The sequence below is a fragment of the Euwallacea similis genome, chromosome 11 (genome assembly GCF_039881205.1).
Source record: "Euwallacea similis isolate ESF13 chromosome 11, ESF131.1, whole genome shotgun sequence".
Taxonomy (NCBI): domain Eukaryota; kingdom Metazoa; phylum Arthropoda; class Insecta; order Coleoptera; family Curculionidae; genus Euwallacea; species Euwallacea similis.
Window position 1 is genome coordinate 3,739,067 of NC_089619.1, and position 16,811 is coordinate 3,755,877.

General features: G+C 34.3%; 1 protein-coding gene across 2 annotated transcripts in view; it reads right to left on the reverse strand.

The window, feature by feature from the left end:
* The window catches only part of Cad99C (cadherin-99C), a 28,181-nt gene extending 15,835 nt beyond the window's left edge, over window positions 1-12,346 (reverse strand). The window contains exon 1 of one of the 2 annotated variants that reach the window (XM_066395381.1): window positions 11,949-12,346. In XM_066395381.1, the coding sequence (XP_066251478.1) occupies window positions 11,949-11,951 (3 nt within the window). In that variant the 5' untranslated portion in view covers window positions 11,952-12,346. The remainder of the gene's footprint in view (window positions 1-11,948) is intronic. The other variant, XM_066395380.1, reaches the window with a different exon arrangement.
* Between the last annotated feature and the right edge of the window lie 4,465 nt (window positions 12,347-16,811).

Below are 16,811 nucleotides of genomic sequence, written 5' to 3' on the forward strand. Positions count from 1 at the left end.
GTATTGGTGGGTGGCACGAACCAGAGATCATCTATTTATTTCACGCCTTTAAGATGCTAAACGAGACTCTAGAATAACTTTAATACTTATTTGGAGAAATTTAAATAGTAATAGGGCCGAAGATCAATCTCATTTTTAGTGCAAATTTCCGTGCAAAATTTCCATAATGGTCCCATAGGGCCAGTAATATGAAAGTAGGGTCAACTGAACTAGAACCGGTACTTGGACCATCCAACAAAAATGGACACTTTGTGTTATCGGTCCCCGTACTTCGATGGAACCATCGGTAGTACTAATCGCTGACGTAACGTTATCCACTAAATGAAGGGCAAAATAAGCGATTAGAGGAGAAAGTGTTGAACAGGCCATGATTCATTTGATTTTTAAATGAGTCAACCTGTATTCGACTGGACAGTACGATTCTACAGTCTTCTTAGATTTTGAGAGGAATTCAAGATCTTGTAAACATTTTGATTCACCATGTGTTTTATTCAGTAGTTGGATTCTAGAATTCGTTTCGAGAATTTTGAGCCCAAATTTCTTACAGTAATCTCTGAGGAATTGTGTAAATTTGCATTCCCAGTAAGTTTACAAATAGCAGGGATTATTCTCTTTTCATATTTATTAGCAATATGCTAGTCCAGTCTCTATCTAAGTTACTTTCAAAATAAAAGCTTTACGACGGAATTTATAGCAGCCTTCCAGAACCATCATTACAGAACACCCCCCGGGCTTCAAGACGGTTCTCTCCTCGGTTCCAGCCCTGTTCTAACAACATTATTAAGATGAAACTGCTTAATAACTCGGGCTTTAATAACCTTGTACACAGGCCCGATAAAACTTTTACTACTTCTTCAATAGACTTGTATTGAAATATAATGCCTCACAACATAGTTTATGTAACGGATCTCGAGTTCTGTGGTATGCAACTAAGCAGTCCGGTTCCACGACATAGTCTGCTGCTGCTGCGCATGACATATTTAACACACATTATACTAACTCTCATCATCTGCATATACCAGAGGAACAATTCTAGTAAGTAGGTTGATATTTGAATTACTCAACAGGTGAATTTCCATCTTTAGAGGCACTTAACTGTTTCACTATTTTGATTACAATGCGGAGGAAGTCCAAAGAGGAAGGATAATATTCATTTTACATATTAATGGTGGTTAGCGGATGTGTATCAATTAGCCATGAGTTTAGAAGGGTTTTCACTGCATTAGTTGATGTCCAGAAGGTCGCAATTAAATACTTTGTAACATTCAATATGAAAATTTTATTCTGCTGGTTATGATGAGGCCATTTGTGGTCATAAAATTTTGATTAGAATAGACGGAAGTTGAAATCAAATTAAAAGTTATACATGAATATTTTGTACTTTGTATACTGCAAAATTTTCAAATAAACTAAAGATAAGTTAAGGAAAATAGATATTTAGCAAGCAATTCTCCATAACAGGAAGTGATCAATATTTAATCCTGGACTGACTTTCGAGATAATCTTTTGGAGTTTATGATTGAATAACAAGGGAAAATGTTCAATATCCTTTAATAACTTCACAAAGAAACCACCGAGGTTTATGGCTGATTTAAAGCTAAAAATTATAAAAAACTAATCTCCGGAGGAAACCATTTATAGTTAAAGCTGAACTAGTTGTCCGACTAATATACAGGGGAAATCATCAAGAATTATAATTAATTTAAAGTAGACAATTACGGAGAATTTTTGCTAACCTCGGTAGAAAACCAAATAGATTTAGACCTGGGCTAGCTTGCTGTAGGATCTTATAACTGATTTGAGACAGAAAATTACAGAGATCTCGACTAAACTACGGTAGAAAACATAAGATTCAATCTTGGACAACTTTTATGAGCAATTTCTCAGATTTGTGACTCATTCTAGGAAAAAATTTACGAAATTCTTGACTAACCTTAAAGGGAAACCATTAAGACTCATGGCTGATTTAGAGTTAAATTGTTACTGTGATGTTGACTTTAATGTCATACTAATTTTCATAGAAACCTAGAGTCTGACAAATGCTTAGGCTCTGTTTCAAGATCTTATAGAAATGATCTTGCAGCTAAAGTTGACAGCATATTAATAATTTGACCCTTGAAGGCAGAATATAATAGAAATTCTTGGCTAACCTCCGAACCAAACCATCGAGATTTGTGATTTATTTAAGGCAGAAAATGTATACAATCCATTTACTTCTGGAGGGAGCAATGGAGATTTTAATCTCGACTATTGACAGTTTTTGTAAATTTTTGACTAACTTCAGTAGAGAACCATCGAAAATTTAAAGACTCTTGATTAGACTTTGCAGGAAACTTGGATTGATCTTCGGTAAAAATTTTTGAGGATTAATGGGTAAATTAAGTGGGAAAGTCATTTAAACCTGGACTGGCAGAATCTTTCGGGATTTATGGCTAATCCAACAGAGAATATATTTAAAAATTGTCTTGAAATAAATAATATTCCAAATGCTATTTCAATAGTCGTTTATTCTTTTTGTTTATGAAGACAGCAAGCGATATACCGAGAGGCCATAATGTAAACAATCAGTTTATGCTTTCATAAGATGGTAATCGTCGATTAAGAAAAGTCAGTCACCTTCGTGCCTTTCGAGATTTCGGTCGCCGTGCTTCTTTTTTTTACCTCTTTATTTTACTATTCTTTTATTACATAATTTTTATTTACTCTTCAACTGTGTTTTATTAAAATCCGCTGACAAAACCAACAAATTGTAACTAACCTCATCAGCAAACATCGAAATTTATTACTGATTTAGGGTCGAAAATCATTAACTCGAGGAGAAAATTATTAATGATTTATGAGTGACTTGAGAATGGCAATTTTAGATAAAATTTTTTTTATCGCTAAATGTTCTCAAATCTGATGTTAAATATGAACGTCGTTCAATTTCTTTCTTACATATTAGTTCCACTTACGAGGAGACCTGGAGCAAGAATGGAAAATCAAGTGAGTTTACTTCCTTTTGCAAGAAATATTTAGCTCTTTGATAACTGTAAACTTCCTACTGCTATTATACCGTATCTACTGCTAAAATTATCATAACTAAAAATCATTTCGCAACGCGAAACGAACTGTCTAATCTTCAATTTTCCACCAATTTCATCGTTTTATCCTAATTTAAATCCGTCAAAAATCGGCAAATTATCCAATTGAATTCGGCATTATTACGTATATCTTCCTGTCGGGTCAGAAAGCCTCATTCCTCAGGTGCGTTTCGCCATTTCTCTTCACGGAAACCTGAACAATGAGAATCCGATTGCTAGATATCGCAACTATTTGGGATCAAATACCATTATAAAAAGAAGTTTATTAGATAAGTACTTCACAGTTTGCTGAACCGTGGAAATCATCAGTATTAGGTAATTTCGATTAGTATTGCGTGGAATTGGATTCAAAATAGTCTTCATGTTGAAAAAGATGAAATTATAGGACAGATTTAATAACAGAGCTTTTGCGTTGGAATTACACCGCATTCTGAGACATTATGGTGTAGTACCTACCGGTTGTGGATCCCGCTATCATTTTAATAAACTTTTCGACTAAAACCCGTTATGCTATTAAAGTCTTTAGTATGGTACGCAAATTATAAGGTTACTTACTTCTTCAAGCAACCATAAAAATTGTATCTTTTTGTCAGATCTCCAAAACGGCAATTTAAAGAGTCAGCTCTGTGATTGCGCTTAGATGTCTTTTTAAGCTTCTGCAAGTCGTTTTGAAGCTGCACTTTCTAATGACCTTCCAGACAATAAGCCAGATGAAAATAATCTGTTTATTGGCAGACTCATCAATGCGGTCATTTAAAAAGGAAAGTAGAGCATGAGAAATTTGCTTCAGCATTATCGAAAACACAATTAAACGTTGCTAATCACCGCTAATAAGCGGAGCATATTTTGCCTACGTTTGCCGCAAATCGGTTCGCCATTATCTCAAGTAATAACCCTGTTTAACTCCTAATGCATTCCCCTTAAATTGATGCTTCTTATGGAATACTGTCGAGGTGGTTAAGTCCGACGAGAAACCCATAACTTATGAACATCATATAGGTCTTACAGGTCTGGTTAATATGGGTGTAACATAAGTACTGCCTAGTTATAACTTGAGCAACTACCACAAGGAAAAAGGCAATGAAAAAACGACTTCCGTTATTAACAGATGTATTAAGAATATTGGTGAAGCCATAAATGGCACTATAAGGTTTAATGTTCACACTTTAATTAGTTTTTACACTTAGCTGTCAGTGTTAATAAGCTAAAGGTACAGCGGAGAAGGTCCATGTATGTATAGTGGTAATAATGGAGTGCTAGAACGGCTTGATTAATGAGTATTTGCCAAAAAAAGATTTCCTCATAAGGTAAAAACAAATAATCCATGTAGGAAATGGATGAGAGAAAGAAATGTAACGCAAGAAGTTGTTGAGAAAATCTTAAGGATGATTATTTCGTGATCATTGATGATCATAATCATAATCATTGATCTCGAGTTGATGTCTTTGATGTAGCGGTTTCTCTCTGATTTATCCACAAACAACGTGGGACTATATCAAGAAATAAAAGGAAACAGCGAATAAATCGCCTAAATAGAACAATTAAGTTCCTAAATATGTGAGGAACGATATACGCGTACTCCTAATCCTCAGAGGAAGAATCAAAACTTGAAGTGAGACCTAATCGAATTAAAAAAAGGTTAAAATTGAATGAACTAACTGAATAACGACTCTTAAGCATTTATATTAACATTAAAAAAAGTAGAAAAGAGAACTTTCTCCAAGGTTTTTAAGGTTTGTCAAGTTAGAGATAAAGTTTTGGAAAATCAGAAAATTTTCAGGTCTGTAAATACTATATGAGCAGAAGTTCAAATATTCTAATAATATCCTACACCCATCTTACAAACACACCGTTATCATCCTCATCATCATCACCGTCATGAAAAATTATCTCAATCGGTAGTGCTCAATCTGGTGAGCTTCATTGATGGCATTCCTGTATTCTTTAGTCTTTAAGCTTGAGAACTAACTAAGGCAATTTTTCATCAAATCCGGTTACTGCTATTACATAATTTTCTCAATTAATAGCAAACGAACCCGTGGTGTCAAGTTTAAAATGAAAGAAAAGGTACCTGACTTCAGGTTCATTTTTTATAAGGTTGAAAATCTTCGTTAAAATCTCAAGTTCTTCAGAATTTGAAATTTTAATTTGCTGTATAAAATTGACGTGTTTCACATTGAATGTGTTTCATACTTTGTTTAAATATGAGGTTTTTGCATTTTATTATTTCAGATTAATTTGGCTTACTTTAGGTTACCCCGAGACAATCTTAATTTAATTTCACCTGCAAAGAGATCTTTGCCTGCCTGAGGTATGATCACAGCTCAACAGTTTCACAAAACAACTTCAATTCAGTTGACGAATTTAATGAATAACTGCCAAGTTCATCTTGTAAATGATCAGTTTCGTTTCATTCAAAAGAGTTTTTAGTCATTTTTCCGATTTGTAAGACGAGCACGGGTTGACGTTCCAATTCCTTTGACTTTATTGATATTATCCAATTCCTTGCAAACCTGATCTATCTTTCATCTCGCCAGATTCACATACACATTTATACAGCTTACTGCAGAATTAAATTCAAGGATAAATTCCTTTTATGAGAGTAAATATTAAAATAAGATTATAGCTATATGATCATGAAACCCAAATTAAGGCTGCACTATCATGAGCTGCGTTATCACCCTAGAGCGACTTGTTGAGTAAGAAAACGAACCCTTCGACCTTCTTTTCAAGTCGGTACCTTTAATCAAAGCTATTTGCTTTACAATTAACTGGGTTAACAAATAAAAACGACTGATATGTGCAAAACATTGCTTCGCGTGTTACGTATTTGCAATTAATCGACTTTGAATTATGCATTGCCAGGCATGGAGAGCCAATGATAATGAAACTTTCACGAAGAGTTATGTAACCCCAGAATGCATTTTCTCTTTTATGGAAGCATTTGATATTAAAGGTTTGCCGTAGTAACATACGTGTATAGATAAATATGAGAAGTCGAGAGACTGAAGCTATGAAATCATAGGAATATAAGAAGTCTTACGCTAGACATTTTAATGAACGTTCATTTAACCTACGTAACATGGCGACCAGTATATTCATACCCAGAAATAATATGAAACCTCAATCTTGGTTGACCTCCATTCCAATCCGAAAATATCTCTTGTCGCACCTACTTATAGATTGTGGCTACAACCCACCGGATGCTCTCCAACATGATCTTAACCGTGCATATCTCACTTCAATTATGTAAGATAAAGTGAGATGCGAGATAACAGTGAGTTTAAGACGCGAATTAAGCAAGTCCCACTTTCTTGTGGGTCGCCAAATGAATTCATCTCTATGGTACCGACTGGTTCTGCTCGGCTGCATAACGGTGGTTTTCGATGGTAAGAGTAATAAAAGTGTGCTGATGGAAAAAACAAATATTATTTTTGTCATTTGAAGTTGGGAACGTGACCCGACTGAGAGTATATTCAGTCAGTTACTGAAAAAGTTTTTCCACTTGTCTGCAGACTGCATCAGGTTGTCAGCTGGTGACGGAGCAAGGCCAAAAGAAGCAGTTGTAGAATAAATAAATCTTTAATCAGTGCCAAAGTGGATTTATGGACTGTAGTTTGAGATAACAAGCTTTTTACTTAAATTTCAGGAAAATCCATGAAAATCTCTTTTCGTCAATATTGATCATGTGTACTGTATTCTAGTTTCCGCTAAGAGTACTATGAGATAGTTCCGCAGATGTTTAGACCTCAACCATCTCTATAACCCGAACTAACCTTTTTCTTGTTGTCTCGAGGGAAAAAAAACAAATAGTGTGGGATTCGCCGGGACGTCTACCCTCTAAAAACCTTGGGTTTCTTTTTCATGCAGCCTGCAAAGACCCGGAACTGCCCTTGGGGGATAAAACGTTATTGTCGGGGGGTCTTGGGGATTCGGTTGTCAATTGTTTTTAGGCAGGGGTAATGTAGTGTATTAAATAGCCCGCTCCATACGCTCCTTTTCCTTAATTATGACAGAAATGGCATTGCTATAGGGGTTCCACTTTGTTTCGTCTTCCAGCATCCCATTGATGAGGGATGTCGAAGTTGAGTTTTCTTTGCATTCTTTTAGCATGTCTCGCTGCTCTTGGAATAACGGGCATTGGAAAATGCAGTATTCTGCGGTATTCGTAATTCCCGCAATCTGAGTTTTCCCTATTCTGTGGATCTTGAAGCTACCGTGTCCGCTGAGCGTCTGAGTTAGAGGTGCCTATATTTACACGATGTCTATAGCTTTGTGCCAGGGATCAATTGCTTGGTCTACTGTCCTCTGTCCACTAGTCGTGTCCATCGTGTTTGCTGTTTCTGGATGGTCATTCGCCTGACCTCCTGTCTATCTGCCTTCGTGACCTGAGCACGAACTCTGAGATTGGTCCTCTAGGAGGAAGTTGATTGGTGGAGCTCTTACCTAGACTTGGGTTGTCTCTAGAGATATCCTGCGGATGACCCGCATCAGGGTCCTTCCTTTTGGACACTCGAGAGCATCTGTGCGTACCTTTTTCCTGTCACTATACCTCCCCAAATCAGGGGAAACTTGAATTAACCTTGGCAATTTGAAGCTTCGTTATACTCAAACAAAATAAAAGAAACAATAAACAGTTTATTGTAAACATATAGAATATATTTAAAAATTTTGCCACACAGTAATATTCAATTGAACTTACAGAAGACAATAATGTTGACATACCTGTGTTCATAGGACAAATATTGTATCCAAGACGCGTAAAAGTGTTTGCTCAAGAGATTTCGGGTTAATCCTTTAATCGAAAAGATCACCAAAAATATTTAAAAAACAAGTACGTAAAAATGAATGATAGGAAATCTCAAGAAACTGAACACGAATCTGCGAAACTTGATCTGAGCTGACTTTGTTAATCTGAGATAATCAAATTTCTTGCTTTCCAAGTAAGCTTCAGACCCTCTTCGTTGTAGGGCCGGAGTCCCACAAAGAAGAAACAAAGGTGAACAAATTCTGCTTTAATTGAAGGATACTTTGAAGTTACGCAACTTCAGCGGTTGTAATAATAAAATAGTTGTTAATTGGCATGTGCATTAATGCATTCATGTCAGCAATAATGTTTCTAAGTGACGCACTTAAATATCAAACAAGGATTTCATTTCATAGGTTATTAAGCGCTCAGCACGAGAAATACCTGACATTTGGGTGCTTAACTAACCGATGATTTTCTACATTGTGACTTGAAAAGAATTACAGTAGCACGATTTACATATGTAACTGCGATAGAGGAGGAAGCAAGATATAAACATTACAACACTATAAAAAAACAAGCGTATTGTGTAAATTATTCGGCATGTGGGATTTTCTGCAAAAATCTTTTACTACACGGAGTACAATCAGATATGTGCTATTTGTAAAATACCCACGGCAATAAGGTTTGACTCATTCTACTATATTGTATTTGCATAAAAGAACAGTTAGGCTTTCTTTCTACTGAAAAGGAAATATCAATTTGTCTTGGGATAATTTAAAATTATGCCAGGTGCTTGGCGGATACCCAATAGCTGATGATATATGCCATATGGCGCGAACTCTAAATATGAACAGCATTATCTCAATGAAACTATGGCAAAATCTTTGTAATAGTTATCATGTGAGCCAGCTTCCTAATATGTAGGCAAACTTGTGCTTAACCTTAATAGTTTATTACAACTGATAAGATCGTGTAGTATAATAAAAGGAAAGTGAGTGTGCAGAAATGAATTGGAATTCAAAACCATTGATCACATTACGAAAGTACCGGTATAATCTGACAAAATTAATTGCGTGACACATGTTTACTCGGAAACAAATAGTTGTTCTCCAACAATTATGAAAATTTTTCCTTATAAGGCACTTTCTACGCATGGATCGTTAGAATGGCGAAATAAGATGGTACAAATTATATGTATTGATATCAATATTTATTGTTAGCTTCGCTAATAAAAAATGTTAAAAATCCCTTAAAAAGATTAAATACGTCTTTTTAAAGGCATCGATTGTTGCTATCTTCCACAACGCTCATCTTAAAGTCTCTTTGTCCAATATTTTTTTAAATAATGTTACACAGTATTTTAGACGTATTTCTAACAATACAATGTTTGACATAATTCGCAGCGTAATATAGGAAATTGTTTTTAAAGAGTTGTAAAAATGTTATACCGAAAGTCTCATTTGCGATGGTTTTGCCGAGTCTCCCTTATGAATGAAAATGGAAGGATGCGGTTATTGCAAACTTTTGTTATTTTCTTTAACAAAAGTAGAAATCATTTTTTATAGCCTTTTTGATTCTTATTGTACAAGGTAATTTTTAAAATTCGAGTTTAGCGGAACTCTGTTACTTTTTCAGTTCTCAGAAAAGAAGTTTTTTAAAAAGAGTTATTGCTTTTTTGAAAACCATTGACGAGGAGATTCAAAATATCTAATCAAAATGTATAAAATGCCTTATTTAGAAAAAGACAACTTTGGTTGGACTCTCAAAAACCACCTAGTACTAGATTCTATGGCAAAAACTCTCTCAGAATCCGTTTTTGCTTTTTTCGAGGGGGTCCCAAACAGCTGCGAATTTAACATTAATTCTACTGCATGCTTTCAGTTAAATAACGGATTTATTTTAGTTGTGATTTTATTGGTAAATGACACGGATTATCAATTTATTTTATCTACCACATTCCATCGTTTGCTGATTGGCAAAAACTCCAGAGAAAGCTTCTCGATTTGATGAATATTGATGAAGATGATGATCAATATTTAAATCCCAAGTTGAACAGTACAAATCACATATTAAAAAAAAAACAGACCTGAAATGAAGAGTTAATGGCTAAATAACATGTTCAAAATGCCTTACTACTAAGACTTAGAGTCCCCGCAAACTAACGACTTTTTGCCGGCCGACTGATTAGTCGGCTGTTTAATTTGCATAAAAACATACGTGAGTGCGCACATTCACCGATTTTAAGTCGGCCGATAAATGCATGCACATGATTATGCATCTTGGTTCCGACTCAACTATCGGCCGATAAAATGTCGCTAGTCTGACAGGACCTTCGGACACTTTGAAAACTCACATTTAGCCAGTTGTAGGGAAATTTGTGGCAGCGAAATTTGTTTAGAAGAGTGAAATGACCAGATTTGGAGAACCTAAGTGTTTTTAAGGGAACGTTGTAACCTCAACTCGTTTTAACTAGTCATACGGACCACTAGCTTAGGTCTTTCTGAAGAATATTTTTAATTCTTTAGATATTTGCATCAAATTACTTGAGTATTTACCTCTTTTACGAAAACTAGTAGGCTGAAACAATCTGGTCTCAGTAATCCGCTTTTCAGAGAAATTATATAGCGGTCAAACACTTGGTATCGCATATAGCCCATTGGGTAGTTGGACTAGGTTAGGGTTAAGCGAAAATTTGAAAATAAATTATTACAAAAGCCAAAAAACAAAGAAGATTTAAGTAGGCCCCCGACTTCTAATAGAACCTATTAAAATCAACTACCGTGATTCAGAGGGATTCCAGATATATGTATGTACTCGTAGATACAACCAGATGACTGGTACAGAAAATATTCTTCAGCATTTAGGCTGGATGACGTGAAATGAATCATTGTCACCATTAAAAAGCATATGTCATTGTCACCATTAAATACAACCTTCTTTTTCCATAATTATTTCATCATTAAAGGGTGATAATTAAAAAATAATTACTTGTTTAACCTTTTAGGAACAATTTTGTAATATTTTAGAAAAGTCAACCGATCTCAAGGGCGAATTTTTCTATTTTTTTAATCCTTTTATGAAGATTTATTAAATTTTTTCTATTTCATTATTTTAAAAAAATTTAATTGTACCCTTCCTGAAGTAAACCCATCTCGCCTTAGATGGGATCCTTTAGGGAAATGTTTCAGAAGTATTTTAAAAAATTTCATCCACGAGCCTTTAAATGAACCAAGAACAGTTTGAGTTAAAGGACAATTATTTGACAAAATAGGTGATCTCAAATAATCATCGCAGTGACCTTAAATGAAGGAAAGTCTCAAAGTACCCAAATACACATTAAGAAAATTAATTTTATTTAGTAAATTGCTCCAATAAATTGACAAGAATTCTTAAATTTCAGAGGAGCAATTACATTTTTTTTAACAATTGGTTTTGGGAAAAAAATTTGACTAATGTTGGAAACCAATCTAGGACGAGCTGAAGTCCTGAAGAACATTTTCTGAGCTTTTACTCATTCCTCGTCATGACCGGTTTGAGAGATCATGGGTAGATATTTCAACAGTTTTGCAAAAAAATGTTGAAAATTAAAAGTCTCACGTTCAAATTCAATATTGAGTAGTTCAGACTTCAAACAAAACTATAATGCAATTTTTTTTCAAAGAAAAGGCTAAATTTAGTTGATTTCATTACACTTCTTGGGGTGTAGAAAATCCAAATAGTGCGTAACAGTGACAAATTTGTCTCATCCTCTCTAGAGGATGTCGTAAAAATATTTCAATGCAATGAAGATACAGAAAAAAGAAGTACCAAGTACCATGAAATTGTGCTACTTAGGAGAAAATATTCTTGATACATTTATCCTAAATTAGAGAAATAATACAGAATAACTGAAGTAAATTAAAAAGTAGTTTATAACATGAAATAAACAATACTCTGACTCAATTCTACATCGGTACATACCTACATACATATATGAATTAATATTGTACTGCTCCTAATCAGAATTCGAAACACGAAAACAATTAATCAAAAACTGTGCGTTTCTCTCTTACGTGTGGGTGCAATTTCAATTCAAATCAACCCAATGATCTAATCGGTAGGTTTACCAGACTTACCATTTAGACTAATAAGGTAATAAATTAAGATTTTTTCCACAAAGCATCCGGCTGGTTCAATCCTCTGTCCCGGTACTGCCCCAAAATCAAAAAATCCTCATTAAAGATCTCACTTAACACTTCTTGTTCTCATCCATGGACAATTAATCGCGCACTAAATTGGCACACGCACTATTGTTTGCCAACACGCCGATTTCCCGCCACGGAACCGGTCAATTTTGCGCCGAAATAAGGAAAAATATCTTCCGACACATCAAATCGGCGTCGTCTTGGCGAACTAAATTGGTACCGTACCCAGGTTCTGAACTAAGAGGCTTGACATTTGCCTGGCGCACCTGTAAGCCGAGTCGGCCTATGAAACCGACTTTTACTGTGGCTTGAAGAAACCACGGTACCCAAGATTGTAGGTAGTACCGCGTAGTACCCGTATTATTCACCAGACAGGTAAGGTCCAGGTGTGAGAGGCGATAGAGGGAGGTGTAGCTACTGAGATGGTACTGTAAAATGTACGCTAACGTTATCGGTAGAAAGTACTATTTGGCTGATTTTTTATTAATAAACAATTGAGAACCAACGATGTTGAACATAAATATTTTCCATAAGATCTAAATCTCACAAGATAAATTAACTGAGTACTAGTTACCTACAGAAATCAGTTAAAAAAAGTCAAAATGACAAAGAAAAAACATCGCTTAGCACTCAAAATAGTAAAAAATTCGTAGTGACTCCCAGAAAAGAATAAAATTAGTAAACGAATAAAATTTGAAAAATTGCTGGATTTTAAAAATTTGTGATACTGAATTGCTTTAGGATATATCAAGTATTATAAAAGATGTCTGTAACTAGAGCTGCAATTAAAATTTTTCATTTGGGTATACTAAAAGCATTAGTATATCTGATGTAATGTGAATTTACCAAAATTAACAAAAAGAAAAATAAGCTGAAAAAATAATTTTTGGAAATTGTTGAGAGAAAAATCCTACACACAGGAGATTCCTAATCTTCGAATGATAGATTGACATCACTGACATAAAAAGGGACTCAGTATCAATACTTGTTTAGTTTCAATTCAAGACCAGACATGAAAAAAGGAAAAATTAGTTAAAAAACAGTATAAGGATTGAAAGCTGCTGCACGCTAACAACTAAAAAAAAACAATAAAAAAATAAAGAAATTAACTCAGATAGAGAACCTGCCTAGCAATTTTAAAGTATTCATAAAAATACAATTCATCAAGACACACACTAACTAAGATTAAAAATGTGACTATAAGCTATAATTAAATTTGAGAGAAACAATAGCGCCTGATGACGAAATTCTATCAAAAGCAAATTAAATAGAAAATTTGAAAAAAGGAAGTAAATAGTTGAGAGGCGATCTAAGAAGTAATGGCAAGAAGCAAACTGTTAGATAATCGATTAAGAATTTCTTAGTTTTTATTTCAAAGAATTCTTTCAATTTAAATCTTTTCTTAATTTAAAATTTTATATCCTTGACTTAATTTAATTTTGCCCTGTTCTCCCCTGTCTCTCTTTTCTGACCATGTTTTAACGTTTTGCGTGTTTTGTATATAAATGTAGGAGCTCTCTAATCTACCTACGAGATGTGATGATTTGGGTCCTTCGTCTACATGATGTCGCGGAAATAAATAAAACTAACAGAAGCCGTAAAGTTGCAGGTATAAAATTTCTATAAAACTATTTAATTATAAATCAGTCAACCATTCAAAAATTGGCTCTTGTATCACGTCAGGTATAGCAAAGAGATTGAATAGGTTTCCCATTATCTGTGAAGAATATTTAAATCTCGAATAAGTATTTTGAAGTACTATGTTTCTATACACCGATTCTACATGATACGGTTCAAAAGACAAAAAAAAACATTAAAGAAAAAACTAAATAATGTACTAAATAAAAATAGTTGCAGAGAAAGAAGTATAAATTGAAAATATAATCGTATAATACTTAAGGCTCGTGTAAGTCAAAATAATTAGTAAAACGTTAGCTGTCATCTCTGCTTTTTTTATTCTTCCTCCGTGATTTTTTTTCCTTTTTTGACGGTTATTTCGGCTTACTTTTATCGACTAAATTTTTATCTCATTTCATGTTCTTAGGATTTACAATTTTAGATGTAGCGACCACTTCCTTACCTCTTCTTGATTTATGTATTTATTATTATAGTATTTTTATCGTAAAAAAACTTTTTTCGTTCTTATTTAAGCCTTAAACAATTTATTTATATTAGCATTCGTCATATTATATTTACATACTTATATGATAAGTTTAGCTATGTAATAAGAAGAAAAAGTTACAAGAACTTTTTTCATATTTTCAAACAGTTCGGTTCACCTGGCGGTACCATGCCAAGGATGCCATCTAACCGGAATTACGTGCAACTCTCGACGTGATGGTTCTGCAACCTGAAGATGTGGGCAATATAGGTACCTAAATTGGAATTTGGTTGGGGAGAGTTCGCTTTTGGCCTCGCTAGGTACTTCTCCTTTTAAGTCATTTAATTTCCGATAGATGGCAAATACACATCCATGGATTAATTTTTTAGTTCGATCGGTATCTTTATTAGTTATGTGTCTGCAATGATCAGCGTTGATGACTGATGATCAGAGACCAGCGCAATAAACATTTGCCGTTTGATCAACGAATATCCGAAACTTTGATTAGTTCTGATTGTTGGGTTCACTGTTTAGACAAGTGATATGTCAATTTGCTGGTAGTTTAATAATCAACAGATCAGTTTGAGGATTTCTTGCAAATTGAATGTTGGAGATAGGCGCCTTCAGAGTGTTTAATATCTCGAGCTCTTGCATTTGATTTTGTGCCCCATTTTTTGTAACTGAACTTTGTTTGCCACGTGTCTGCACCTTATTTTCTACTCAGCCTTTAACCTGTAGTTTAGTTCCTACGTGCGCATAGTTTATTTTCCAATCAATACAGTCGTATTTGTAATGATTTCAATTCCAACGAAATGGAACAGTGATGATTCACACATTACAAACAATTTGCAAGAAACTTCAAGCTATCATGACCGATCACGGACCGATCACAGATACAAACCATACTGCCGTTACTAGTACCATTATCTATTGAAATGGGTGAAGGGGGAGGGGGTGAGCAACTTGAGCAACAGCATACCAAGTTATCATGAAAACGATCAATGAACCATTTGAAATCCATGCTTTTAGGTTCGGAAAGATTAAAGATTCCAAGAAAATTAAATGATCTAGAAGCGAGAGACGGGGATTCTCTGGACCTTCTTGAAATGAATCGTGATATACATGGCTAGAGAATTCAGATATATATTCAGTTTTCAAGAATTTATAAATTAAAAAAAAAATTAAATATTGACGTCAGAGCTTAGCTCAATATTCATTTTGGAATAGAATTTTCAAAGAGGACCTAATTTGACGTTTCGTTTTTACTTCATCCAGTGCATCTGACTCATTAGAAACTTCAAGAGCTTCAGCTTTAATAATATTAATTTCATTCTTATATTGTCTGAACAATAAATTTTTATTTAAATTACATCGTTTATCGTGTTGTAATTGAAAATCAAAATCAATCCATATTTAAATGATTGCTTTTGCGTGAATATCTTCTTCCATCTCAGATCTGGTTCATTCGCGGTAAGGAAGTCCTTTAAACTTTTTTCGCTCTCAAACTTAAGTTAGATTTGTAACGAAGAACACAACTAAAGATAATACATAAATTTCAAGAGCCACCAGATTCTAAATTCAGATTCCTTACTTTTTTGTTTTTAATAGAGGATTAGAGAATCTGTTTCTAGACATGTGGGCCTAGCACTAAGGTGATCTTGAGTGTCCACATAGTGTCGAACTGATATCCTTCTCTTCACCCTATGTCCTCCCCGGAACGGCCGCAAAACATTACTTGGGGAGCAGATCCCCTACTACTCCCCAGACTTGAGAATAGCCAATTATCAGTATTTTCATACCTAACCAATTCCACAGATCAAAGGGAAACATAATAGATACTTCAGGTAGATGTGTTTTTATCGTACTCATAGCCATACCAAGGATAATCTTCTATAATAGTTTAAATACCATATCGGTCCCAAGAGAAGTCAGACCCAAGATTTTTGATTGACAGGCAAATTTGAAATCCACTATTTTCTGCAGTTGAATATTATTAAATCTATAAAAGAGGATATCTAATTTGTATAATTACCATCTTGGGTATGAATAAAGTCAGTTGCTGCTCTATGATTTTAGTGGCTAACCACTAGTTATACTTCCGTTAGTTTTCTTGTGGCATATGAGACAGAAGAAAAAATAAATTGACTTTATTAGAGAACTAATTAAGGGAGTGAATGGCGGAATACTGTCTCTTGATTGATATTAGGTGTAGAAATTCCCGATATTTAAACATCAAGGATTGTAACATTAGAGAATAAGTAAGGAAAAAAATATGTAATGTACATAAAAATAATCTAAAAAGGTTATCGGTGATTCCTCCAAATGCTTATAGCAAGTGAGCACCCCAATTTCCTTCATACAATCACCTGATTATCTCCCCAATCTGACTAAAAGTATACAGTAAAAACAGGAAGGTAATTTGTTATTAATATTAGTCGCCTAATATATTGTTATCGAGATACAGGGTGTTCAAGATTGAAAACGACTATAAATATTTTCTCTACCGCTCGTCTACTGCTAATTAAATATGTGTTTATTTTAAATTTGCGATGGATACTTTTCTTTAGACCAACAGATCTAAGTACTGGTAATTTTACCTACAAGATAATTTCAGTGGGTACAGAAAAAATAGCCCATCATGTGTTTTTATTTCATTGTGTGTTGTTTTGTCCTCTACATATTTTAATTTTTCC